Below are 25,454 nucleotides of genomic sequence, written 5' to 3'. Positions count from 1 at the left end.
TGGGGACGGGGTGAGGATGATGAGGCTCATCCTAATTCAGAGCACAAGGATGGAGCGGGGCGCGATCTTTCCCAGGACGGCTGGGAACCACTTTCCCGCTCCGTGCTGGCCTGCCTGAGGTCCTGTGCAAGTCACCCACTCGGCTTCTCCGAGCTGCAGCTTCTCTCTCAAACAGGTTAACCGTGATGCTCGGTTCTTCTCCAGGTTGCTTTGAGCATCAGGTGAGAATGGACATTTGCTAGGATTTTGAAAAGTGACCCATGCTGGAGCAGCAGGGAGAGGCTCTGGGGACTATAAGGTTCTAAACATGCATGAGACTGAGCCTGTGCGGACCTGGCTCCCCAGCACCAGGATGGGGCTGTTTTGAGGTTAAAGGGTAGCTCAGTTCTTTGAAAACTAAGCTTAAAGGAAGTCATAAAGTATTTTTAAAGTTGGGGGTTTTTTGCATTAGCAGACAGCATATTAAAATAAAATTAATATTTCATTGAGGTTGGACAGAACCCACTGGAAATGCTTTATCATCTTAATGACTTTGGAACTTGGTACCTGGTAAGCTCAATGTGACGACAGAGTGCAATCTCTGGTCCCATCAAGAGACCATCTGGTCCTGCTCCCTCCTTATCCAGGAGGGGAAAGGCTCAGAGAAAGGAAGGGACCTGCTTGAGGTCACACAGCGACAAGGCTGCACTAAGCAATACCAGGCATGTGGCATTTCAAGTGTACTAGGTCTTAGTATTTTACAAGCCTATCCAAGAACTCTCTTCTGATTCTCAGGGCTGCGCTCAGAAGCAGATGATGCACAGGGCGTCACATGCCAATTCCGAGGCTCAGAAGTCACTAGGTGGTTATTGGTGATCCAGTCCATCTAAGTCAGTCTACAACCTGGATGTGTACACTTCTTTCAGATCTATATGGCTGTCCTTGAAATTTTTTTCTTTTTTTTTTTTTCTTTTTAGGACACAAAACTACACTGTCATTTTGCTGTTTAACCTGAGGACAACACGGATGAGATTTCATCTGCCTGTGGGCCTTTTGAGAGGGGGATTCCAGAGGCTGCCTTGTAGGAGTGGGAAGTGCTCCTTCGTCTTGTGGGGAGAAAGCCCCCCACAGGGAGCAGATGTTTCTCTGCTTCTCAAGGGACAGGCCCTGCCTGCCCTGCGGCACGGGGCCAGCCAGGGAAAGCCTCAACGATCGATCTTGTCCATCTGTCTCATGCTGGGGTTCCGCCAGGACAGCGCGAGTGGTGCCCTTTCTCCTCCCACTGAAGCTACCTTCCTAGCTTCTCCCCATCCCTTTCTTCTCTTGGATCTACCTCCCTAGAAGGGCCTGCGATTCCTCCCTGCCATACATTTTATAGGGGCAAGACCTGGTTCTTGCCATGATGGGGGGAGAAACTGTTTTGAGACCCCATCTGGTGCATGGACCACAAAGCTTGAAAAAGAGACAAGGGGTCACATTGTGCAAAGCAAAACACACTGGAAGTATTGGGGCAACTGATTAGACAAGGGGGCAGGGGAGGATGTTGACTTTGAGCTTTAGTGGTGCTTTCTGAAGTCAGCCTATGTGGGTTTTGACCTTGGAATTTTGTAAAGGGTTACATTCTCCATTACGCATAGCTTTTTATAGTGGACCACTGGCTTTTAACTGCTGCAGCTGGGGCAAGAAGATGGGAGTGTTCGATCTTGGTGGGATGCTGGAGCTTATGATGTCATTAACTCTAGGCACCTGGCTGCTTCTCTAGGCAGGGCCTTAGCAAAGTGGAGGGAGTCAGGAAAGGTGGGCAATTTCTCAGGCCTCGGGGGAGCAAAAGCTGTCCCCCCACCCCGCGAACCTGGCAAAGATGAGGGACCTGTTCAGGTCCGACAACGGCACTTTGACGATCTTACCTATGCTCTTGACTTACATGAGTTATTAAAGGTGTGGACACCAGAGGCTGGGAATGGAACTAAGACATTGTTGAGGCCCTGAAGGAGAAGGCAGCTGACAAAGGCACCCCAACTCCACCCAGGTGGTGGGGTTCCCTCTGAGGCAGGAAGTAAATTTAGGACTTAAATGTCATTAAGTTATTAATTCCTGAGGGCAAGAGAAATTGATTTGGGGCTTTAACTTGCAACCTGATTTAACTTTTTTGACTATAATTTTCCCTTAGGAATTTTATAATTTAGGAAATCTCTATAATGTCATTATATCAGACTATTCTAACATGGTTATTTAACCACGCTGTAGGAAGGTTATAGTTGCATTATGTCTAAAGCAGCAATATCATGTCTTATGCCAATTTTCAACTTTAGAGACTGTGTGACCTTGGAGTACATCTCACTAAGGTACTATTCTAACACATGTAAGAACCTCTACGAGGCAAAACGTATATGGCCCATCAGCAGCTCAAGGACGATACCTATAGGAACGGCTGTCAGGCTGGAGGAACCTTATGAAGATGGACAGAACTGTATGGACCCAGGGCTGCTCTTATCCTGTGAGGGACAGAATTAGGCAGAATTTTTAAGCCCCATGGGAAATAAGTAAATAATAAAGTGGGGCCAGTTTCTTTGATGTGCCTCATGTTTCCTTCCATCTGGAGGGAACTCAGCGTAACACTCTTTGATTTTTCTGCCCTTAGACTCATTCAACCCAGGGGAAGAGAGGGGACTCCCCTCCTGGTAGATTTGGGAAGCATGGAGGGGGCATGCTTGGTTGTGTCCCTCCCTCCTCCTTGTCAATGTTGGGCTCACAGGGGTAGGAGGCTGATGGGCACCTCTGTCTAACTCCGGGCTTCACCGTAAGGAAACGCACCTCCCCACAGATACAAACAAAATCTTTCTACCTATATTTTGGCTCCTATCTGCCTTCCTTATTTGTCTTATTTCTCAAATAGTTTAATAGCCATGCGGGAAGGGAGGAATGGTCATTTTTTTTGGCATCCCTCAGAGACCCCATCCCCAGGGAACCCCAAAGGAGGGTCTCTGGGGCCCCATGACATGGCATCCCCATTACTCCTCTGTGATGTGTGCCCCCCAGCATGCCCCCAGCCTACCTCCATGCTGGTCCTGGCCCTGGTTGGAGCTCTCTCTCCCTCCACCTCCTGGAGGGCTCACCCCAGATGGCATCTCTGATGTCCCAGGCGTGCCCTCCGGGGCCTCCTTCTCCAGCTCAGGGTGGGGACCGTTCCGTGTCCACCACGTCAGGCGAGCAAGCTGGAGGGAAAGAAAATACTGCTTGACTTGGATACCCTTGGGCGTAGTCTTACTGTGGAACAAGAGGACTCCCCTTCACAGGAGGCCGGCAGAGCAGTGAGGAGCATAAGGAACAGGCACAGGACCGAGTCAGGATGCCTGGCTCTCAGCCCGAATGCCCTTTCCTTTGAAAAGCTGCGCCCCCTGAGCACCTGCTCCCCCTGAGCACTTGCTCCAGGCTCCACGCTCATAGCCTGGGAAGAAAGAAGCCAGACAGGGAGGCAGGTGCCCCATGACAGAAGGCTTCCAAGGTAGGGTTGTGGAGCTGATACTCTTAAAAAGAAACTCATAGGCAACGGAGAGGCCCTGCAGACTTTAGACAAAAGGAAGAGACTCTAAGTTGTGGGATTTAGAAAGATCTCTCGGAGTGAATTGAAGGGATTCAGGCTGTAGGCTGTTGGAACAGCAGAGCAAGAAATACAGAGCATCTGGGGGAGGAGAACGGGGTGGTCTTTGGGTGAGGGAGCAGCGAACATGGCTCTTAGGTTCCTGCCTTGGACCATCAGGTAGGTGGCGGACGAGCTCGAAGAGTCTGCCTACAGAGTACCTGCAGAGCCTGCTGCCACAGAGTGGCAGGGACGTCTCTGTCCAGGGACGGAGCAGCAAGCCCGCATCCCCTGGACAGCCCTGGTAGCTTTCTCTCTTCTCCCTTTTTGGTGGCGCAGCAGAAAATCCAGCAAGTTCTCTAGCTGAAGTTGGTTGGACCCAACCAGGACTATCTGAGCTCTGTACTGTCTCCTTTCCAAAAAACTCTTTTCCTGGCCCAGCAGCTCTTGGTTACATATTGGCCCAGGTAAACCCTGCCCTGCCGCCAAATTCCTATAGGCACGTCCAGCAGCCCAAATTCCTACAGGCACGTCCAGCAGCCCAGGATGAGCGACCATCCTCCAGGACCCTTCCGCTGGCTTCCAGCTACGTCTTTGTACGGTCTCAGGAGAGCCCGGACTGCTTCTCCACTTGAAAGTACCTCTTAGCAAATGTGACTTCATACTTACACAATGTGTCATTAGCCGTGTATGGGTGGTGTCTATGTCATGGGAGGCAGCTGGATTTGGGTTTGAATCTTGGGCGAGAGAGAGAGAATGGAGTTTCATCTTCCTGTAGAGGATTCTTGAGTTCCCGGGTATGGATAGGACAGCTCAGTGACAGTGTGGGGTGAGAAGGGTTTTAGGTCATAAGTGGGACCCTAAGGGACACTGAAAACCAAACTGGAGGGGCATGTGTCATGGACGTGAGCAGAAGAGAGATCTTCAGGACGCAGGAAGTGGTCCGTGGTGGCTGGTTCTCCTCAGAACTCACTGAGGACGAAGATGGGGGAATGATCGTTAATTTCTAGCAACAAGAAGGTTATTGGGGTCTTGGTGAGAGCAATTTCGGGGGAAGGGGGGACATCAGCCAGACTGGATGAGAAGGAGACAAGAGGTGGGAAGTGAAGGCTGCGAGTGATCACCCTGCAAAGTCGGCTGTTGAGGAGCCCAGCGGGAGGCAGCGTACCTAGGGAGGGCCGGGGTCCGGGGAGGGGGTTTCGAGTGGGAGACACTTCTGTGTGGGAGTGAGGCAGCAGACAACGGAGAAGCTGAAGATTCAAGCAGTGGGGAGAGATCACTTCTGGAGTGAGCCACCAGAGAGACCCGCCTCTCTTGGCTCCTCTGTTTGTAGGAGGAATTAGTGACATCAAGGGTCTAAAGTGGTTTTGCAAACTCTCCAGCACCATACAGATAAGGGATGTTAGTAATGCCTTCCACCCAATGTTTCAGGGACTAGTTTCTGGCATGGGCTCTATTATGGGCTGAATTCTAACCCCTCCAGGACTTCAGAATGTGACTGTATGTGCAGATAAGGCCTTTAAAGTGGTCATTAAGGTTAAATGAGGACATTAGAGTGACCCTAATCCAATACAACTGGCGTCCTTTTAAGAAGAGGAGATTAGGACACAGACACTCAGGGGAAGATGGGGTGATGACAGAGAGGCGAAGACAGACATCTGCAAGCCAAGGAGGGGGGCCTCGGCGGAAAGAACTCTGCCAACACCTTGATCTCAGACTTCTTGCCTCCAGAACTGTGAGAAAATAAACTTCAGTTGTTGAAGCCCCACAGATGGCGGGGCCGTGTCATGACCGCCCATGATGTAAAGATGAAAGGTTTCAAAAGACAGCTTCCATGACTGAGGACTGGAAAATCTGTCAGCATGTGAGAGGGGAGCGCTTGCTCTGGGAGACTCTGTGTTTTTTCTCATCTACCTGTTTCTTGACTGGCCAACGAATCCTTCCTCCTTCTTCTAGGGCCAGCTCCAAGTGACCTTGTCGGGGAACCCTCTGCAGCCCCGCAAGGGTGACTGCCCCCAGCCCCGGTGCTCAGCCCCTCCCTTTGAGCTTGGTCCTTCTGCACTTTCTCGTGGTAGACTAACTGTTGGCGTTGGTGTCTGTCCCCAAAAGTCGCTGGCAGGGCCCATTCGTCTTTGTAACCCTAGCACAGTGCCTGGCACACGAGGTGCTCCTGGAGTAATTTTCCAATTGAATGAATTACTTTTCACCTGGGATTGAATAATCCAGTGAGCTCCCCGTTCCCAAGGACGTGTGTATGGCCACAGAGGAGACAACCCGCTGGAATGAAATTCAGGGGTCGAATCCCAGGCCCCGGGGGTAGGGACAGCATTTTGAGGAGCCCCAGCGCAAGCACTCCACTTGCCTTTTCCTCCGGGATGGGAGTGGTACAGAGGCTGATGGAGACGATGACAACAGCAGTGAGCCCACAGAGCAGGAGGGCAAAGTAGAGGTAGTGGAAGTCCTTCAGCACGGCCGGCCTCTGGTCCACCTCCCCACAGGCTGGCACGGGGTATGAGAACTCCAGGATCATGCGCAGAAGCCCCACAACCAGGCCAAAGATGAGGCCCCAGAAGGCTCCCTGTGGAGAGAGGGTAGACATGGGAGGCCCGAGCAAGCCTAAGCCACGGTCTGTTACAGTGTTTGCAGGCCCACCGTAGCGAGCTCCCTGTTAATGCTGAGGCTTTGTCTGAACTTAAAGGCAGGCAGAGTGGTGCCCCGGGGAGGGCACAGGCTCCAGAATCAGATAGACGAGAATTTGGATCCTGGCTCTGTTCCAGAATGATTGAAATAGTGACTCAACCTCACTGGCTTGGAGTTTTCTCATGCGCAATGGTAAGAGAAATTAGTATATACTAAGTATAGATGCTTAGTATTCAACTAGAATGGAATATGCTTTTGTAATGAGCAGGGAAAACCAGGATCCCCCATCCTGATTTTCCGTTATAATAAACAAAAAATCAGAATAGAGCTCTTCTAGAAAGAAAGAAAGAAAGAAAGAAAGAAAGAAAGAAAGAAAGAAAGAAGAAAGAAAGAAAGAAAGAAAGAAGAAGAAAGAAAGAAAGAAGAAAAAGAAAGAAAGAAAAAGAAAGAAAGAAAGAAAGAAAGAAAGAAAGAAAGAAAGAAAGAAAGAGAAAGAAAGAAGAAAGAGAAACAAAGCAAAGCAAAGCCAAGCTCTGGCACCTCCCCCATCTTGTTTATAACACCACTTGACCCAAACCTATACCTGTTCCCTGTATGTGAGGGTCAGAGGGCTCGTATTTTCAAAAATGAGATGCCGATCCTGATACCAAGAATTCTGGAATGAGGGGTGCCTGGGTGGCTCAGTCATTAAGCATCTGCCTTTGGCTCAGGTCATGATCCCAGGGTCCTGGGATCGAGCCCCTCATCGGGCTCCCCGCTCCGCGGGAGGCCTGCTTCTCCCTCTCCCACTCCCCCTGCTTGTGTTCCTTCTTTCACTTTGTCTCCCTCTGTCAAATAAATAAATAAAATCTTAAAAAAAAAATTCTGGAATGAGCATAAACACCCAGAATTCAGCCGAGCTGAGCCATGCTGTGCACCATCGTGATCAGCAGGGAGGTTAGACGTCCAGAAACAGTCGACAAGTGGCCTGGGTACTCCCTGGGGAAAGGGGCTTCTGAGATGTCCTTTGCAATGACTTTGAGCTCTCCTGTGGCCCCTGCGGAGTTGTGTCCATGACATCCTTTAGCCCCCAAAGCACAGCCGGCAGAATCGGGCCCCTCTTTTCTAGGCTCTCCTGGGGGTAACCAAGGCAATGGTCCTGGAACCTCTAGCTCCTCCCAGGCCTTTTAGCAGTTGTGTGAATGAAGCATGTGCGGGGTCATCTGTGGCTGGTATTTTGCCTACATACAGAACCTTACGGGGTTAGAGAGGGAACAGACCCCAGAGATCCTCCCGTCTGTCCTGGCCTTTTACACACACTTCAACGTGTCAGGAACATTCTTCTCTTCCCCATTAATCCAGTCTAGGATCAGATGTCACTTCCTCCAGGAAGGCTTCCCTGGCCCCCTCCCAGGCATCCCATGGGTTAGGTACCCCTGACCCCCACTCTCACAGCAGCCATTAGACTTTATTCTTATTTCTTATTGAGTCATCTTTCCTCCCATCTGGCCCAGTGATGGTGGACCTACATGAACCTCGTAAACCATTGCATCTAGAAGCTTCCATAATAGGATCAATGAATGTTTGTCAAGTGAATGAATGAATCAAAACCCGACGCTATGGATGGGGAGACGGAAGCCTAAAGGAGGCAGTGTGTGTGTCTGATATGTCCCAGAGAGACACCAGGCTACAGACAGACCGGACCTCCTGACCCTCGGGTGTACAGGGAGAGACAGGGGCCCTGTTGCACTCACAGGCTCTGTGACCCTCTTGCAGAAAATGGCCAGCAGGAAGAGGGCGGTGATAGGCGGGGCCAGGTAGCTGGTGACAGACTGGATGTAGTCGAAGAGCTGCCCGCTGTTGGAGCTTTGGATGATGGGGATCCAGAGGATGCTGATGACAACCAGGAACACCACAAACACTCTGTAAGGAGGGCACAGGGCACTGTGAGGAACGCTCAGGGTGGCATTGGCATGGGGTGGGGGGCAAAGGGGGGACACAGAAACCGGGAAGGGAAAAGGGAAAGGAATGCATGGTCACTGAATCAGAGAATGCTAGGAGACTGGAAATGCTAAGATTCCAGAAATTTAGGCCTCTAAAATCCCAGAATAGCAGAATTCCAGAATCCAACAAACCCAGGATTTTTGAATTGGGGTCTGTGAGGTCATGTAGGCCACCTGCTCTTCAGGGAGAAAGCCATACTTTTTACAACACCCCCCACTTCAGTAAATGGCCTCTGGTCTTGGCTTGGATGCCCTTTCTTCTCTTTTGCATCCCAAACCCGTGCAGGACAGCCCCCTTCTCTGGGATGGCTTTAGTTCCAGAGACTTTTCCTTCTTTGTGCTCCTCCAGTTCTAACCCACTGCTCCCTTACATTGGCATTTAGCTCAGAGTGGGGACCCCACCTTGTCCTCCTGACTGCCCCTCAACTGATCCTGGCTCAGGCCCAAGTACCCTAAAGCACTCTCTTATGATTTTGTGTGAACAAGTTGAAAACTTTTCTTGGATGCAATAATGCACATGGCCAGGAGATGGTGCTCAAATCCCACTGATGGATGAAATAAATGGCCGTGGAACCCGCTGAGTACAAGAACGAAGGAGCGGTCTTTGGAAATGCCTCTGCGCACTTGTCCTCACCTCTCCTCTCCCTCCCACATTTTCCCCATCAGGCCCCACTAGAGAGGCAGCTACCACTTGGGTGGTAGTACCCAAGTGGTAGCTGCTCATCCCTCCCCTCCCAGATCCTTAAATGCTCAGGCCCTGCGTGTTAGTCCAGACAGCTGAGTCACGGAGCCTTAAATTATGAAGCAAAGAGTTCGGAAAGTGCCCCTTAACCCAGTGTAAACTACAAGCCTAGGGAGAAAAAGAAAATAAGCCACCAAGTGATACTTTGAAAAGCACAAAATCAAAACCAAGGAGATAAAGTTCAAGTTCTCCAGCTTGCCGTTCAAGGCTCTGCGTCCACTGGAGACAGCCTTCCTGCAAACTTCCCGGCTGAGGCAGCCCCACGCTGCATTACCTGCGCTCCTGTTGCCAGGAGCAGCCCTCAGGGCAGGCTAGTACCAGGCGCCCCGGTGTCCCCCGCACAAGCTGTGATGCAAGGGGGATGCTCAGGGTGAGTCTGATGGAGTAAATTAACAGGCTTTCTGTTTTCCTGGGATAAAGGCTGGGCTGATCTAAAGCTCCTGGGGGTGAGCTGCTTGCTAACTACCCGCCCCCCCATACAGTTCACCTTCCCTTTCTTAAATGCTTTGTCAGCTTCTCTCACTTACTCTGTTAATCAGAGAAAGAGAAAGTTGAACAGACCGGGAAGAGACTTTTTTTTTTTTCTCCTTATTCTGGAAGCAGAGGAATGTCCAGAGTTGGGAAGGGACTCACCTGAGGTCATGTAGGAAGTTGGTGCTAGAACCAGGTGCTCTGACTGCCAGGCCGGGCCCAGACCCCACCTCATCCCCCGCCCCCTGCCCACCCCCAGGGCAGCCCAGGACAAGGAGGAGAGGGGAGAGGGGTTCTGCCTGCAGGGAAGGGGTGCTCCAGAAGGAGGGGCCAGCGCACCTGCCCACCACCATCAGCTCCTGCTCTGTAGCCTTCCTTCGGAGGCGCAGCCACACGTCGATGGCAAACAAGGTGCCGCTGCTGTTGAAGATGGAGGTGAGTGAGCTCATGAGGGCGGCCAGGATCACGGCGATCATCAGGCCCCGCAGACCTGGGGAGAGGCGAGGTCTCCATGGGCAGCCGGCCTGGGAAGGCCAGCTCTGCCAGGGGCCACGGAGGCTACAGAGTCCAGCAGAGCCAGGGCTATGGGGGTGGGGATGCTATTGCATGAGGTTCCCACCTGTGCGGATGAGGAATCCGGGAGACCGGGAGGCCCGCTTCTGGATAAGCGCCACGGCCCTGAGTGAGTCCCCTGCCCTGCCCCTGTCCAGGCCCAGCCTCCTCATCTGCATCACTAAGAGCGGTGGGCCTAGGTGACCCTGCAGTTTTGACTCCTCAGTCTGGGCTTCAGAGCTTGTAGACACTTGGTTAGGGGCCCCTGGTGGGGAGGAGGGTGCCTGTTAAGAATGGAGTGTTTTCAGTCTGTGTGCCTTTTCATGGACACGGTGGTGCCAGGTTAAGGCCCCGGCCTGGGAGGCAGAAGGCCTGGGTTTGTTTCCTGGTTCTGCAAGCAACTAGCTGTGTGATCTTTAAACTAGTTCCTTCCTTTCTGGACCTATTCTCCCCCTGCATAGCAGGGGAGGATGGAACCCACTGATATCTGAGGTCTCTATGACTCTAATGATCAAGCTTCTAGAAACAACCACTCATGTGTCCCTGGGGAGACCACTCTCTGTCAGCCCTACCTCGGCCCTCTTTCCTCCCAGTCCAAGTATTTAATCACCTCCTGGAGGTCTCCCTGAAAGATTCAAGGCGTTCCAAACAAACCTAGGCCAGCACCTTCCTCCGGGGCCTTCTGTTGCTTCCTTTGGTTAGCAAACTCCAATCTCCATAGCAGACACTCAGTTATCCTAGGCCCCCTCCTCTGCTGCCCTTCCTTCCCACCTCCCTCATTCAGCCCCCACTGTGGACGGCCTGTCCTAGCCGGGCCTCCCACCATCTCTACTATTTCTTTGATTCATTTCTTGTTCTACTGGAGGGAGAGGAGAGCTCAAATTAAGGACTTCCCTCATAAACCTGGGTTTTTCCCTATGTCCCCACTCTCAATATCATTGTAAACCCAGGACCTGGGAGCCCTCTCTAGATCCCTCTGTCTTTCTCCTCCCTCAAATGTAATCAGTCACCAAATCCTGCCACCTCTACCTCACGAAGATCTTTTAAACCCCTTCTGTCCACCCCTGAAGCCACAGACCTGGCCCGGCCACCAGCACCCCATCCCTCTGCCTCCTGCAAAGTGAACCCTCCATCACACTGGTCCTTCAGAAGCTCAAATCCCCTCATATGCTCTGGCCTAAAACCCAGAGGAAAGGCTCTGCTCCACGGTGAGGTGTGACCACGGCCTCCTCTCCACCACTGTGGTCCATTCCTCTGCAGGTGAGTCCCGCAGGGCTGCTTCAGACCCTGCTCTCTGTCAGCCCTCAGCCTTCGCACACATAGTTCCTCCTCCCCGAATGACATTTCCCACCTGCAGCTGGCTTCGTCTGCCTAAGATGTTCCTTGGGATTCAGCTCCATTTCCTCTCCTCTGGGAAACCTTCTCCAATGTTCCCCTGGGCCAGGTCGGGTGTCTCCTTAGGGCTCCCTCAGCCCCACTGTGTCCCCACACTGGTGACGTAGCATTGTGTCCTCAGTGAGCCCAGGTGTCCTGGGGATGGCATGAAGCCCGAGCTCGGGCCTGCCTTTCATCCCTGCATCTCCACAATTAAAGCCAGAGTGGGTGCTTTATAGACACTTGTGAGAATGTGTGTGTGTGCACGCGCGCATGCACGTGTGTGTGTGTATGCTCGCGTGTGTTGGGGGAAGGAGGTGTGGAGGTGAAGGTTCTTATTCCCTATTCCTGTCCATGCCCACCGTTAATGCAACCCCTCCTGGGCAGCGGGGATTGGAGGAAGCCGGGGGACGGCGTGAAGGGTGGCGTGGGGAGACAGGACTCACCGACGGGCATGAGGGCTATGACCAGCTTGGGGTAGGCGATGTTGGAGCAGCCCACTCGGGCCCCGCAGATTCTTTGGCAAACGTCAGGGTCTACACAGCCCACCTCATCTATAGAAGAAGTGATGGCCATCAGAGCCGAGTCTTCCTGTGCCTCCTTGGGTTGGCCCAATATTTGCTTTCCAACAGGAAAAAAACTGCAGGAAGTGTATCCTGGTGACTCTGGCAGGAACCAGCATCTCTTGCAGGAGCCAGAGGGTCAAGGGGCAGGCAGATGTCTGGGTACCCGATTTAGCCGTCTCCAGTAAATCTCTTGACCACATACTACCCTGCAAAGCCTGACAGACTCCTGGGGGTTTTAGGCCTTATATCTTGCTAAAAGGCAAAAATCCTTGGAAGGTACCAAGAATGCCTTCTTTGGTCTTTCCCTTATAAAGGGAGCATAGGATTTTAAAATGACATTTAGATACAATTTCTTCTTCTGAAATACTTATTGCATGTTTGGCCCACAAAGCCTCACGCATATGTATCTTAATAGAAACAGCACGGGGCACCCCCTCCCCACCCCTCGCCCCCACCGCCAGCGCAGCATCGTCCAGCTCCGACCTGGGTACAGGGCCCGGCTGATCATGCCGGGCATGACGATGAAGAACATGGGCAGGATCTTCAGGTAGCCCCCCAGCACGGAGCCCCCCTTGGCATGGGACAGATTCTTGGCAGAGAGAGACCTCTGCACAATGACCTGGAAAGGGAGGGGTGGAGGCAGGCCACTCAGGTCAGGTGGGGCTCAGCTCAGTCACAGGCGGGCCCTGAGGTGGTCCCGAAACAAGCCCCGACCCTCTCTGCGTCTAGGTGCGTGGTTTTCCCGCAGGGAGCACCCCCAGGTTGTGACGGGCTGGGCCAAGCCTGGCTGGGGCATCACCTGGTCCGTGCACCAGCACCATGTGGCCAGCACTGTGAGCCCGAAAACGAGGCCTGGCCAAGGAATGTCCCCGCTCACAGGGTCCCGGAGCATATGGAAGGCATCAGACCGGGGGAGATGGCAGGTGGTATTGGGGACTGTGGCATTGGGTATGGCCTGTCTGTAGCGTTGCTCCAGGCCTGGGTACCAGCCTACCTCCTGAAAGCCTGCGGAGAGAGACGGCAGTTAGTGACACAGCCCTGAGACCCACTGGGGGTCTCCGGCCCCTACCCAGGCTTCCAGTCCCATGTGGGGCCCTGGGGCTTGGAACTGGTATGGGACTTGGGAATGGGGGAGATATGTGGGGCTCAGACCCTTAGTTGGTGTAGTGAGAACTCTGCTCTTTGGTAACCCCATCCTGGCGGTGGGGGTGGTGGGATGCTCTGGAAAGTTCCAATCAAACCACAGAGGTGAAAGCCCAAGATAGATCAGAGAGCAATTTCTACATGATGGTGGGGTGTATTCAGGTCTCTTCCTTACCCAGAAACATGAGGACCAGGGCGCCCCCCACCATGATCACCGTCTGCAGAGCATCTGTGTAGATCACGGCCGTGAGGCCCCCTGCAGACCCAAGGAGAGGGCTCATCAGTCGGCACCAACAGGGGGTTCCTCTCTGGGTGTCTGCCCTGTGCTTGGCCACATCAGGGAGCCCTCTTAGCAGGTGGGTTCCGGCCGCCTGCCTTCCCCCGACTGGCCGGTCCCAGCCGCAGGCACTCTGGTCTAGCTCTTTCTCTCCCCAGCGGCCCCTGAGTGTGGCCACTGTGCCTCAGTTAGCTCTTGTTGTTTTTGACATCCCAGGGCTATTCTTCTGCTGTGCTGGTAGCTCCACCGGGAAGCCTCCCTCCCTCCCCTCCCAACACCATGGAAATTCCCCATCTTTGCAGGCTGACTTAGCCACGAGCCAGGGTCCCATGTGCCCAGGCCTGCGAGAGGTGCTCTGGGGGACACAGGGGAAGGAGGGCTGGTGGCTTTGTCTGGAGCAGTCCCTGGTGACTCCAGTCCTATTGACAGTCTCCTAGCTGCACCCCTGCTCACTGTTGCATCCCTAGGCATCCCTCTCCACCTCTCCCTGTCTTTCGGTCTCTGCTCCCGGTGCCCGCACCCCGATGCGACCTGTCCTCGGCCCTACCGGCAATGGTGTAGACGGCTGTCACCACCAGCAGCATCGCCGTGGAGAGGTAAAGGTCCCAGCCCAAGGCCATCTGGATGAAGAGAGCTCCAGAGAAGATGTCAGTCTGCAGAGAGCCGGGACCCAGGAGTCCAGGTCACCTGAGGCCCTCACTGTGGCCACCAGGGTATGTCGCCTCCTGCTCAGCGATATCAAGTGCTGTCAGTCCTCATCACATGATGAGGGTGAGCCTCAAGTGCCGTGCTGAGGAGGATGGGCTTGACCTTGCAGACGCTGAGGAGCCATAGGGATTGTTAAGCAAAGGAGCACCACATGAAACTTTGAAACAGGGAGCAATGTCAGCTGGTGGTGCAGATAGGAGAGTCTGTTGCCCTGAAGGCAGGGGTGAAGGAGTGAAGACAGAGGAGGTGAAGCGGGGAGCAGGGATCAGAGAAGAGAAAGCAGGCACCCAGAGCCTCGCTGCCTGCTCCCCAGCAGAGCAGAGGCCCGTGCAGCTGCAGGTGGGCCCTGGCTGACGGGCCGGGCCGGGAGCCCAGTGAGAGGACTTCCGGACGCTCTGCATGCTCGGGTTTATTAGAGGACTTGGAGAGCGTCCTTTGCCTGAGCTGACTTGGGCTCGTTTTCAAGCATTGGTGGACAAGCCGCTGTACAGTTTTCCCGACTCTTGATCCGGAAGCTCACGGACTTGGCCCCTTTCAGTGCTTGCTTGCTGACCCCACTGCACGGTTGTTCCATGAATCCATCCCAGGGCTACAACAGGACAGTGTGCAAGGACCCCTGGCCCGGGGCACGGGACCCAAACTTCAGTTCCAGTCCTACGGCTACATTCTGTGTGGACATGGGCAAGCCATTTGCCCTAGGTTTGTTTTCTGGGTGTAGGTCAGTGGAGGAAGAACAAGGACCTTTCTAACTGTAACATTCTAGGTAATCAGTGCATGGTGCTGAATGGAGAATCAATTAATGGAAAGATAAATGAATGAATGTGCTCTAGATAATGAACTCCTTGAATAGAGGGACATCATTTACGCAACAGACATTTCTCATTCATCTGTGATCACTCCACTGCTGAGCGAGGGCTTGCATTGAAGGTATGTGGATTCGTCCCTTCTTCCTCCCTCCCTCCCTGCCTTCCTTCCTTCTTTCTACCTATTATCTATCTATCTATCCATCCATCCATCCATCCATCCCTACATCCAGCAATAAGCCGTGATGTAAACTCAGCATTTTTGGGCACCTGGGTGTCTTAGTTGGTTAAGCATCTGCCTTCGGCTCAGGTCATGATCCCAGGGTCCTGGGATCGAGTCCTGCATCAGGTTCCCTGCTCAGCGGGGAGTCTGCTTCTCCCTCTCCCTCTGCCCCTTGCCCTGCTCGTGCTCTCTCTCTCTCTCTAATAAATAAACTCTTAAAAAAAATAAACTCAGCATTTTCAGAGAGACAAGATGGTCACACTGGAGTGGGTACTCACAGAAATCTTGGTGAAGATGTAGAGGATAAGAGACAGGACAGACATGTACACCTGGATCCTCTGGCCCCCGAATCGCTTCTTCAGGTACTGCGGCATTGTGACCACGCCAGCGGCGATGTACACGGGGACAAAGATCCAGCCCAGGGCCAGAAGCAGCCAGGTTGCCTTGGAGAGTGGAGAGAAGTAGGTATCCATGTCCTAGATGCAGATGGAGGGGCAGCCCCCTCCCCCACATCATGATGTCGGGGAGCACTGAGCTGGGAAGCAAGGGACCTGGGACCTAATCTTAGTGCTGTGTGACCTCTGATGAGTCCCTCTGCATCCTCTGGGCCTTGATTTCCTCATCTGTAAAATGGGTTCTGTATTTACCATGCAGCCTCCCCAGGCACCTCCGAGGTTCCCCTCAGCACTAAAGCCTGGGATGGGGGGCAGGGGGGCTTCAGACCTCCATTATCCCTGAGAAGCCTCCAGCCAGCTTCCTTACGTTCCATTCGAAGCCGCCCACAGCGAGGCCTCCAGCAGCTCCTGTCCCAGCCAGGCCAATGAACAAGCCACTGCCCACATTGCTGGACATCAGAGAGGCTCCAATCTGCAGGGCACAAGTGGGGTCAAGGGTCAGGGTCAGTTTTAATCCAAATCAGCCTGGAGCCAGGACCACGGGCTTCAGGAGCTGTGGACAGAGCAGGAGCCGGGCTCAGGAAATCTGAGATCAGAGGAAGGAGGGAATGTGAGGGAGCACAGAGGAGGAGGGATGGACCTAACATTTACTCAGTATCTACTGTATGCGGACACTGTGCGAGGCATTTAATATGCACCAATACACTTAATCTGCATAAACATTTCTAGAGATGAGCATTAATCTTTTCAATTTACAGAGGAAGGAAATAATGTTGGGAAAAACAAAGCCACTGCCCTCAGGCCATGCAGTGAGTGGCCAAGTGGGAAAGAGGGAAAGCCATGGAGAGCAGGGTCATGTAGGGAGGAGAAGGCTCTGCTCTGGGGCCATCCATCTAGGGGCCTCCAGAGACGAGGATGCTGAGGGGAGGAGGGGAAGTCCCCACGAGAGGGATTGGGGAGGCCCCCTGCCGCCCCAGTGCCTCCAGGCTCCAGGGCAAGGCCAGGCAGAGGGAGGAGCCGAGGGGCTGAACACAGGCTGGGCCAGCCTCCAAGTTGAGTCATGTTTCTCCAGGAGGCAGCCAACTACTCTGAGGCCATAGAGACACTGATAGAAGGACAACATCACAGTTAGTACGGAAGCGGCGTCGCCAAGTGTCGGGCGCTGTTCTAGGTTTCCTCAGGCAGCCCTCACCACAGCTCTGGGCCGGGTGTCCCGTCATTATCCCCATTTGACTGAGGAGGGAACCGAGGCACAGATAAATGGCTTGCCCGAGCTCCAGAACTCGTGAGTGACAGAACCTTTGAACCCTGGCTGTCTGACTCCATTAACTAGTGCATGATTATTGCTGGGCACCTAATAAGCACTCATTACTGTCATTTTGATTATTTGATGGGATCCTTCATTGGGCAGGGAAAGGGGCGGAGGGAGGCGCTCTGGGGCCTGGGCGGAGGCGAGGCCTTGGGGACACGACCGGGGCCAGAGGGGAAGAGCTCGGCTCTGGGCTTGCTCCCTGTATCACCCTAATAAAATCACTTCCTCTTGCAAATCCTCAGATTCTCCACTTGTAAAATGTGGGGACTCACCTGTTCCCACTGCCTGTTCTGGGGGTGCTGGGCGATAGAAAGTAAAAAGAAAGGAAAGGTACTGAGACATTCAGAGAACAGATCGCCTAGAACATAAAGGCCCAGAGATTACAACCAGCCTGACGTTGCTCATTGCTGAAGCCACAGCCTGCTGCCACACACACACACTCACACACACACACACACACACACACTCACACTCAGGTGGTCCTGGGGATGCTGGCGGGGCTGGGCTGGAGCACCTAGCCAGAGCACAGAGCACTGGGCCCTCCCCAAGGCTGCTCTCGGAGTGGGGAGGGGCCTCGGCCCCGCTCAGCGCAGGGCTCCCAGCTCACGACTCAAGGAGACATCGGCCATCAGGGCTGGCAGGGGGACCAGACGGGCCCCTCTGGAGCGGGGATGCTGTTGCTCCTTCTGCTTTTGGCTTCCCAGCCACACACTCTCTTTGGGGTACAGGGAGGGGAGTGAGGCACTTCTCAGGACTGGCCTAGTAGGGAGGGGCACAAAGCTATGGGACTTCTGTCACAGATACCCGGACACCTAGACATGCAAGCTCCAGGGCTGCAAATGGGACGGAGACCCCCCTAAGCAGGGCTGGTTCTGCTCAGGCTTCAGCAGTGCAGGAGGCCCCAATGCAGGAAGCCCAGCTCACGGCCCCACCCATGGGGGCTGCCCGGCTCCACAGCCCACTCATCTTGGGAGCACCCTCCTGCTTCCTCACCCCTACAGGGAGACACAGAATTTCACACGGAGCAGGGAGATCTGCTCTCTGCAGGACTGGCGGGCACCCAGGCCAGCCCCTGGTCACCCTCCCGGAATGGACCAGAGAGGTACTCCCTCCTGCTTCTTGTCCCTCCTACTGACTCATCTCCAGAGCTGTGGTGGGGGACGGCGGGGAGGGGACGTATCAGCTGAGCAGAATGGCCTCTGAGTGGCTTGCTGTCTCCTGTTGAGGGACCCAGTGTCACCGTCCCTGTGAACTGCCAGGCCCTCCGCCCCCTGCACTCCTGGGGATTCCATCATGCTGAAGGCGTGAGAGCTCCCTGCCCCTACCTCCTCCTGTCCCAGATACTCGAACCTTCCAGAGAGCTCTGTCAGTGTCCTGGACCTCCTCTTCTCTTCAGGGAGTCTGTCACCAGCGCGGGTGGGGAAAGTGGTGAGAACCAGGACGGGGTGTAGGGGTGGCTGGTGGTGTGTGAGTGCATGCACACACGTGTGTGTGAGCCGGGCGTGACTGGGCGTGTCACGGCCTCAGCACCACAGGGGCTGACAATCCCACGATTTGATTTCCAGGCAGGGCGTACCTCCCTCTGTGCTATTTCAGGAAGAGGAGATCAGTTTTGAGGACCAAGAGGAACAAGTGACGTGGGCAGATAGAAGAGACTGGGGTTTGCAAAGGTGTCAGGATCGATTCCCTGAGGTTGCTGGGGATTGATGTCTGTGATCCCCCTCACCTCACTGCTCCACGGTACTAAGCAGATATGTCTCCTTCCTACCTCCCCTGGCTGAGGTCAGAGGCTTCCCAGAGGCACTCACAGCCCCTCTGCTTCCCTCCTGTTGTCTGTGAGTCTGTCTGCCCAGCTAATCTGAGCTTCTCTGGGACAGGAACATTCTAGGTTATTTCTGTAGGTGCAGTGTCCAGCTGAGGGCGCACACTTAGGAGGCACTTACCCGAGGTGTGCATTAGCAAGATCTCTTGGGTTGTGGGGTGCCTGGGGGCCACAGAGAAGGAGCCCAGAGAGCCAGGAAACCCACTCAGGGGGCTGCCACCTTGGTCCAGGCGAGAGAAGACAAGATGAGGATCCAGGGGTGGGAGGGGACAGGGAGGACGATCCACTCACCGGCCACCAGCTCATGGACCTCCCCGCCAGGAAATAGCCACCAATGGTGCCTCGGCTTGCACGAATCGATGACTGGCAAGGAAGGGGAGAGAGGTGAGGATCTCCCGAGCTCCCCCACCTCTGCCCCGCCTCAGCTCCCTGTTCCTGGGCTCAGGTGCTGGGGGGACCCAGACCATGAGAACCAGATGGGCAATTTCACTGGTTTTACTCTACCCGCCTTTGGGAGGGACACAGCCTCTCTCTGGGCCTCACTGTTCGTCCCCTGGGGCTGATGTGAAGAGCCAGTGGGCCAACAGAGGTTAAAGCCTTCGCGAACAGCACTGTGCTGGACGTGTGTGCAAGATACGGTTATTGTCCCCCTAGCCCTCCCTCTGTCCAAACTTCGTTTCAGGAAATGATTTGTATCTGATTCTCGGGCTTGCATGGAGGCCGCCCCCTCCCTCCTTTCTGCAGGACTCCTGCACTGGGGCCCAGACGGCAGAAAGCCCCGCAGCCCCAGGCAGAGGGAGGGCTCCATCTGGGGCTTCTCCTGCCCAGGCCTGAAGTGGGACCACGCTGTGAAGCCTGTTCAGGAGCCCGCACAGACCCCTCCTCTGAAGAACAAGAGGAAAGTGGACGTGAATGAACTTCCTCTGGGGCCTCAAGGGCTGGGAGCCGGGGCGGTGAGCCAGGAAGCAGAAACTTGAAGACTTCATTAAGATGCTAACGCTCAGGATGCCCGGGTGGCTCAGTTGGTTAAGCGTCTGCCTTGGGCTCAGGTCAGGATCGAGTCCCGCATCAGGCTCCTTGCTCAGTGCGGAGCCTGCTTCTCCCTCTGCCTGCCGCTCCCCCTCCTTGTGTGCTCGCTCTCTCTGTCTCTTTCTGACAAATAAATAAATAAAATCTTAAAAAAAAAAAAAAAAGATGCTGAAGCCAACAGGTCTCTGATTGGGTCTAGAGATGGGAGAGATACCTGAAGGAGAAGGGAAAAGAGAAATGTACAAGGGGCTTCTTTGCCCCCGAGGAAATGTCCCTAGTCACTAGGGTGTGTTGAGGGGGAGGGGCTGGTGCTTCTGAAGCCTTTGCTTGAACTTCACCTGTCACCTCCGGCTCTCAGGCAGGCCAGATGAGCAGAAGGAATTCTTCTCACACATGAGGAAATTGAGGCCTGAGTCAGGGAGCAACTTGTCCAAAGTAACTGAGGAGCTGGTGCCTTTCCTGCCAGGAGTCGGTGATCAGCTGTGTGCCCATTTCTTCCTCACACCAGCCTTGGGAGGCAGGGACTGCTCACCCCACTGAACGGCTGAGGGAACTGAGGCCCAGTGAGGGTTCATGACCCTGCCACCGTAACGGGGTCACGACGGGCTGGGATTCGAATCACTGCTGCCCAGCAGCATCTGAGGGGGCTGGCCTGTCTCCCGAAGGGGCCGTGATGACACCTGCCGGGTATTGTTGCCCGCAATGCAGGGCACTGGGCCAGGTGCTTCGATGTGTCATGTTACTCAGGGCCATGACCTCTCTGTGGGGCAGTCTTTATCGTTCTCACTGTCCACACGAGAAAACGGAGGCTCACCGAGCATTTGCATGTTCCCAGGGCTCCATGGCTCTGTCAGAGCCGGGATCTGAACTCAGGGCTCCCTGACCTCAGAGCCGGGATCTGAACTCAAGGCTCCCTGACCTCAGAGCCTGGCCCCTTGCCCCAGGGCTGAGGCTTTGGTGAACAATGGAGAGCAGAAGGACCTTTGGACTCACCTAGCTTCCTTCCCATGAGCACACGAACCCCAGCTCCGTTAGAAAGCACTACTCCTTGCCAAGACACCCACCTGTGGAGGGTGGGGTGGGCCAAGAGTGGAGCATTCACAGAGTTGGCAATCTTGGTACGGGAAGGAGGGCAGGGTTGGGGATTGGGCTGCCAGGGACGGGTGGGGCCCAAGGCAGCAGATGCATAGAAACGGGGAGTTGGGAGATGGGGGTTCCTGCCTGGGCCGGCCTCAGCTTGCTGTGTGCCCTCAGGCAAGTCACACCCCTCTCTGGGCCTCAGTCTGCCCATCTATAAAAGAGATGGAGAGATGGATTTCTGAAGGCCTCTGCATCTTAGCCCTGTACTTCCCTGATCTGCCTTCTTTCTGCCCACTCTGCCCCCAGCTCCACCACCAGCCAGAGATGAGAGCCTGCCCCACCTGCCCTGCCAGGCCCCAACCTCTGGGACTACTCACCCAGACCCCCACACAGATGACAAAGACGAAGTAGACAACCAGGACCATGATGTCGTAGGCGTGCAGGGTGACGCTGGAGCCCAGGGCTGAGCGTGGAGCTATCACAGTCCTGACCCCATTTCCTGACGCTCCAGGCCCCACTGTTGCCAGCTCCATGCTCCTCCGTTAGAGTCACTCACCACTGGCTGGACTTTGAGGCGCTCCTGGCTTCGTTCCTTCTCTTTAATGATTAAACAACCCCAAGTGCCATTAGCTGCTGAGAAAGCTCTGAGCTCCACTGGCTCGGGAAGTCCTGGTCCCCTTTTCTCCTAACTGCCACCCCATCTTCTGCAGGACTCTCCCTTTCCCTGCCCCCAGTACACACACACACACACACACGCACACACACGTACATGCACACACACGTGCATACACATGCACACACATACACACACACGGGCACACTCCTACCTCTGAGAGGAGCAGGAGGAGGAAGAGGAGGAGGAAAGAAGGAGAATGCTGGAATTCTGGAGCTGGGAGGGACCTCAGAAGTCGAGCTGTTCAAGCTCCTGCTTATGTGGAGGGGAAACTGAGGCCCAGGGAGGGAACGGTCACACGGGGAAGTAAGGTGGAACTGGGACTAGAGTCCAGGTTTCTCAGTAGTGAGTTCAATGCAATTTTCCTTATTCCCGGAAGGAAGACAAGGGAGGAGAGGGGGAAAGAGTGCCATGACCCTTGCAAAGCCTCTACCACGTTGCGTGCTCCTGCCTCCACTCCCCCACCCCCAGGTGTCACTTTTCCTCTTTTTTACAGCATAGGACACTGAGGCCCGGGAAGAGACCTGTTTATTCCAAGCCACAGTGGGGGGCCAGAATTCACACCTGCCTGGTGCTGGGATAATTGAATGGTCCAGGAAAGGACAGACAGCACGCTAGGTCCAGGCAAGACCAGCCACCCCAGGACCAGGGTGGCCTGCTTTCCCGAGCCAGCAGCACATCTCACTGAACTGCAGAGTGACCGTGGACAGACCGCCTGGCCCCCCAGCCCCATCGTCCCAGATGCCCGACGTTGAGCCCCTCCCCACACATTTTACCTGGCCCTAAGCCAGCTGCCTGGGCCCGCCGCAGCCCCTCTTCTGATGCACCTGAGACCCATCGGTTAGCCAGCCGGGCATTTTAGCAGCCCAGAGTCCAGAGAGGGCCAGGAAGGGAGCAAGAGAAACTTTGAAACCTTCAAAATAGATACTGTGAAGCTTGTAACACAAAGCCCAATGTTTGACCTATCAGTGAGTGATCCCCCCTCAGGGCCTGTCTAGTTTTGCTCTGCCCAGAGCTGCGTTATTTGTGCTCACAACAAATTAGAAACAACAACTTAACGGCGGGAGTGGGGCTGCCAGAGGCGGGCCGGGCCATGCAGGGCCGCGGGGGAGCCCGGCCGCCGATGGCCGCACAGCGCATGCGCGTCCTGCCAACCAGGTAACGTAGAAAGGATGAGGAGAAAAGACGGGCCAACCCGGAGCGAACGAACCGACAAATTAGGCTCCATCAGCTCTCAACCGAGGGCGTTCTTGCACAGCAGCTGGGGATTCGTGTGCATACTGATGGCCCAGAGTCACTGAGGAAAGACTGCATTGCGACCCTTATGGCTTTTCTATTTAGCGTGGATTATGAAATCCAGACAGGAAGAGTTGCATCCAAAATGGTTTAACAGTGTAGGCAGGTGTTGGCATTCAAGGACGAGGCCGCACATATGCAGGAAATCCTCTCGGAGAGCTCCCGAGACGGAGGATGTGGTCACGCTGTCGCTCTTGCAGGAGGCGCGCACCTGCGCTGCACCTGGCTGGGGGGGCGGGGGGGGGGGGACACCGGTGTGCGTGCTGTGGCTCCCAGGCTGGCGGGAAGACAGCCGCTCACGCAGGATTCGCCCACGCCCTTCCTTCTAGCTGAGGAGCTCACGGAAGGAGCAACAGAGACCAGTCCGGGAGGCTGAGCGGGCTTACAGGGAAAGGCCTTCACACCAAGTGCAGCAGAGGTGTGGCGGGCGGGGAGATGGAGAGACACGGGACCGGCTGACAATAGCCCCTTCCCCCCTGCCCCAGACACGCAGGTCCTGCAGCCCGCCCTGGAAGGTGGGGGACCTGCAAGGAGAGTGGTTAACTTTCAATGAAGATACAGGTGAATAACATACGGTGCGGGACATTATAATTTCTGAGTAATATCTGCAGGGAGACTGTGTTCTCGGAGTTACAGCCACAGCGGGGATGGCTAAGGCTCACTGGTCATGGGGACACACATGGAACTGGGCGGGTTCCAGTCTAGGGCGGACAGAAGAGCCATACTTGAGAAGGCTGCTTTTGGGCTCCCCCTCCCTGCATCCTCTTTATTCCGTGTGTAGTTCGCAGTAACTAGAAGCCCAGGAGCCTGACTTCTGGTGTTCACCGCCCATGTCTCCCTTAGGCTTTAGGCTGTGCCATCATTGAAGATTCTGGAAACCAGAGTTCTTCTTGGAATCCCGGGGCCAGCGACTTCGTCCAGACTTATGGCCTTGTCTTGGGAGGTCACCACCCAAAATATCAGTCCCCTTGGACAGCCCAGCTGCCCCCTCCCTGTCCTCCCGAGGCTGTGTTTGCCCTGCCCCTCCCCCACCCTCCTGCTGGCTGCTCATATCCAGCCATGCCCAGGGCCCAGGGCCTATGGCCTCTCCATCCTCCTGCTCCTCACTGGCAGGCTGTCCACAGCTGTCACAGTGTCCAGGTTGTCCCCCAGGCAGCCTGCTCATGTGAGGCTCTTCCTTCCCTCGTGTCCTCAGAGTTCGGGTCAGAATCCTTGCACTTCTTTGCTGCTGCGTGCCTGGAAGGGCCATACACCCCCTCACCTCCAGTTCTCCTCTGTGCTGTGTCCTCCTCCACCAACCCTTCCCAGAAAACTTCTCTCTTCCTCTAGCCTGGGGAAGGTCCCCAACCCCCCCCCACTCCGCCCCCCATTTATCTCACTGCTGTGGCCTTACTAGATGTGAGCCCCTCCAGGGACCTAAGTAGCTCATTCCCGTTCCTGTCCCCGGCAACTGGAGCCAGGTGGGCACTTAAAGAGTGGAGGGCGTTTCTGACCGACTGTGCTGGGCTGAGAGAGGCAGTGGGCGGTGACAGGAGCAGACAGGGGCTCTGCAGGAGTGTAAGCAGGTATGGTGTGTTCAGGGAATGACTGGTGGAAGGGGCGGGGGCTGCAGCCTAGGGTCTGGAGGGAGAATGTGGGGGCAGAAGGCATGAGAAGAAGGGGGTGGTGAGACTGGCATTCTAGAAAATCCCTCTGGGGGCCGAGATGGGGGTTGGATGAGGATGAGGAAGTGGCACAACAGGTTTGGTGAGATTGGCGCCTAGTAGAAAGGATGGAGAGGAGAGGGTCCCGGCTGTTCTTACTGAGCTGGAAGTGTGTCTATCTTTGCGGCTTCCTCTCCCCTGGGGTCCCTGCTCCGACCGTGGTGCCAAGGCCAGGATCCTCCATGGCAGGTGCCCCACCCCTTGGTGGTCCTTCCTTTCAACTCCCAGGGCCTACAAGCGCTCATCCCCGCCACAGAGCCACGAGTGAGCAGCGTTGGGATTGTTCCATTCCCAAAAGGACCGAACCTGTAGCCTTTGGCCACGGGAATGAGTCACTATTGGCAAGATCTTGAACACGAGGCATGAAATGCTGATGATACAAAGTAGGCTAGGGCCCCCCGAATCCACAGTGGAATCGATGTTTTCCACGTGGAAGGAAACCACCTGTCACGCTGCTGCCTGGGTATCCCCGTCTCCTCCAGCACCCCGCACCCCAGCCTGAGGAAGAACCCCGAGCAGGCTCAGTTGTAGCTCTGGCTGGCCTCGCCCTGCCTTCTCACAAGTTCTTCCTGAAAAACCACTCGAAGCCAACCTTCCTGCTATGAACCTCCTCTTCCAGAACAATGAGGGGTAAGGACTAAGTTTGCCAGCACTTGCCAGAAGTATTGGGTAGGTCACAGCCCACATGTGATCGAAATTGTGACACTAACTGTAGGGTTGGCTTCATGATTCCCATTTTGTTAGGCGAGGAGAGGAGCTCATTGGTGATGTCCCACGGTTCCGGTTTATTTGGATTTTGAATTCAGGCTTGGTTCACTCTAATAGCTGTGCTATACCGCCCGTCCTTTTTCTCCTAATCCTATGTCTCTGGGGAGAGAACACAGAAGGTGGATCGGTCTAAGGAGGGGGAGCAATCAGCTCCACTTGGCTTCCTCTGGTGGGAACCCTGAGCAGGGCGCAAAGATGGCTGGGCTGGGGTCTGGATCTGGTTCCAGAGACCTCGGCCCCTCTCCTGCCTCCCCAGCCCTCAGCCACCCTTCCTTCCCTGGCCACCTCTGCCCTGCCCCCACCACTGCTCTAGCTCTCAGCTGCCATGGCTGATGA

The 25,454-nt window shown here is 54.9% G+C and overlaps 1 protein-coding gene across 1 annotated transcript in view; it reads right to left on the bottom strand.

The window, feature by feature from the left end:
• The window catches only part of SLC5A9 (solute carrier family 5 member 9), a 22,716-nt gene extending 1,489 nt beyond the window's left edge, over positions 1–21,227 (bottom strand). The window contains exons 1-13 of the mRNA XM_081818409.1: positions 21,056–21,227; positions 18,861–18,932; positions 15,803–15,907; positions 15,319–15,483; positions 13,854–13,959; positions 13,205–13,285; positions 12,686–12,891; positions 12,370–12,505; positions 11,767–11,874; positions 9,734–9,884; positions 7,933–8,101; positions 5,922–6,137; positions 3,035–3,194 (exon numbers count right to left, since the gene is read on the bottom strand). Coding sequence (XP_081674535.1) covers positions 3,035–3,194; positions 5,922–6,137; positions 7,933–8,101; positions 9,734–9,884; positions 11,767–11,874; positions 12,370–12,505; positions 12,686–12,891; positions 13,205–13,285; positions 13,854–13,959; positions 15,319–15,483; positions 15,803–15,907; positions 18,861–18,932; positions 21,056–21,211 — 1,831 coding nt within the window. The 5' untranslated portion in view covers positions 21,212–21,227. The remainder of the gene's footprint in view (positions 1–3,034; positions 3,195–5,921; positions 6,138–7,932; positions 8,102–9,733; positions 9,885–11,766; positions 11,875–12,369; positions 12,506–12,685; positions 12,892–13,204; positions 13,286–13,853; positions 13,960–15,318; positions 15,484–15,802; positions 15,908–18,860; positions 18,933–21,055) is intronic.
• Between the last annotated feature and the right edge of the window lie 4,227 nt (positions 21,228–25,454).

This window comes from Leptonychotes weddellii, chromosome 4 (assembly GCF_054177405.1).
Source record: "Leptonychotes weddellii isolate Sample4059 chromosome 4, ASM5417740v2, whole genome shotgun sequence".
Taxonomy (NCBI): Eukaryota; Metazoa; Chordata; class Mammalia; order Carnivora; family Phocidae; genus Leptonychotes; species Leptonychotes weddellii.
The sequence above is the reverse complement of the archived record's forward strand: the minus strand, read 5'-3'. Positions and strand labels throughout refer to the sequence as shown.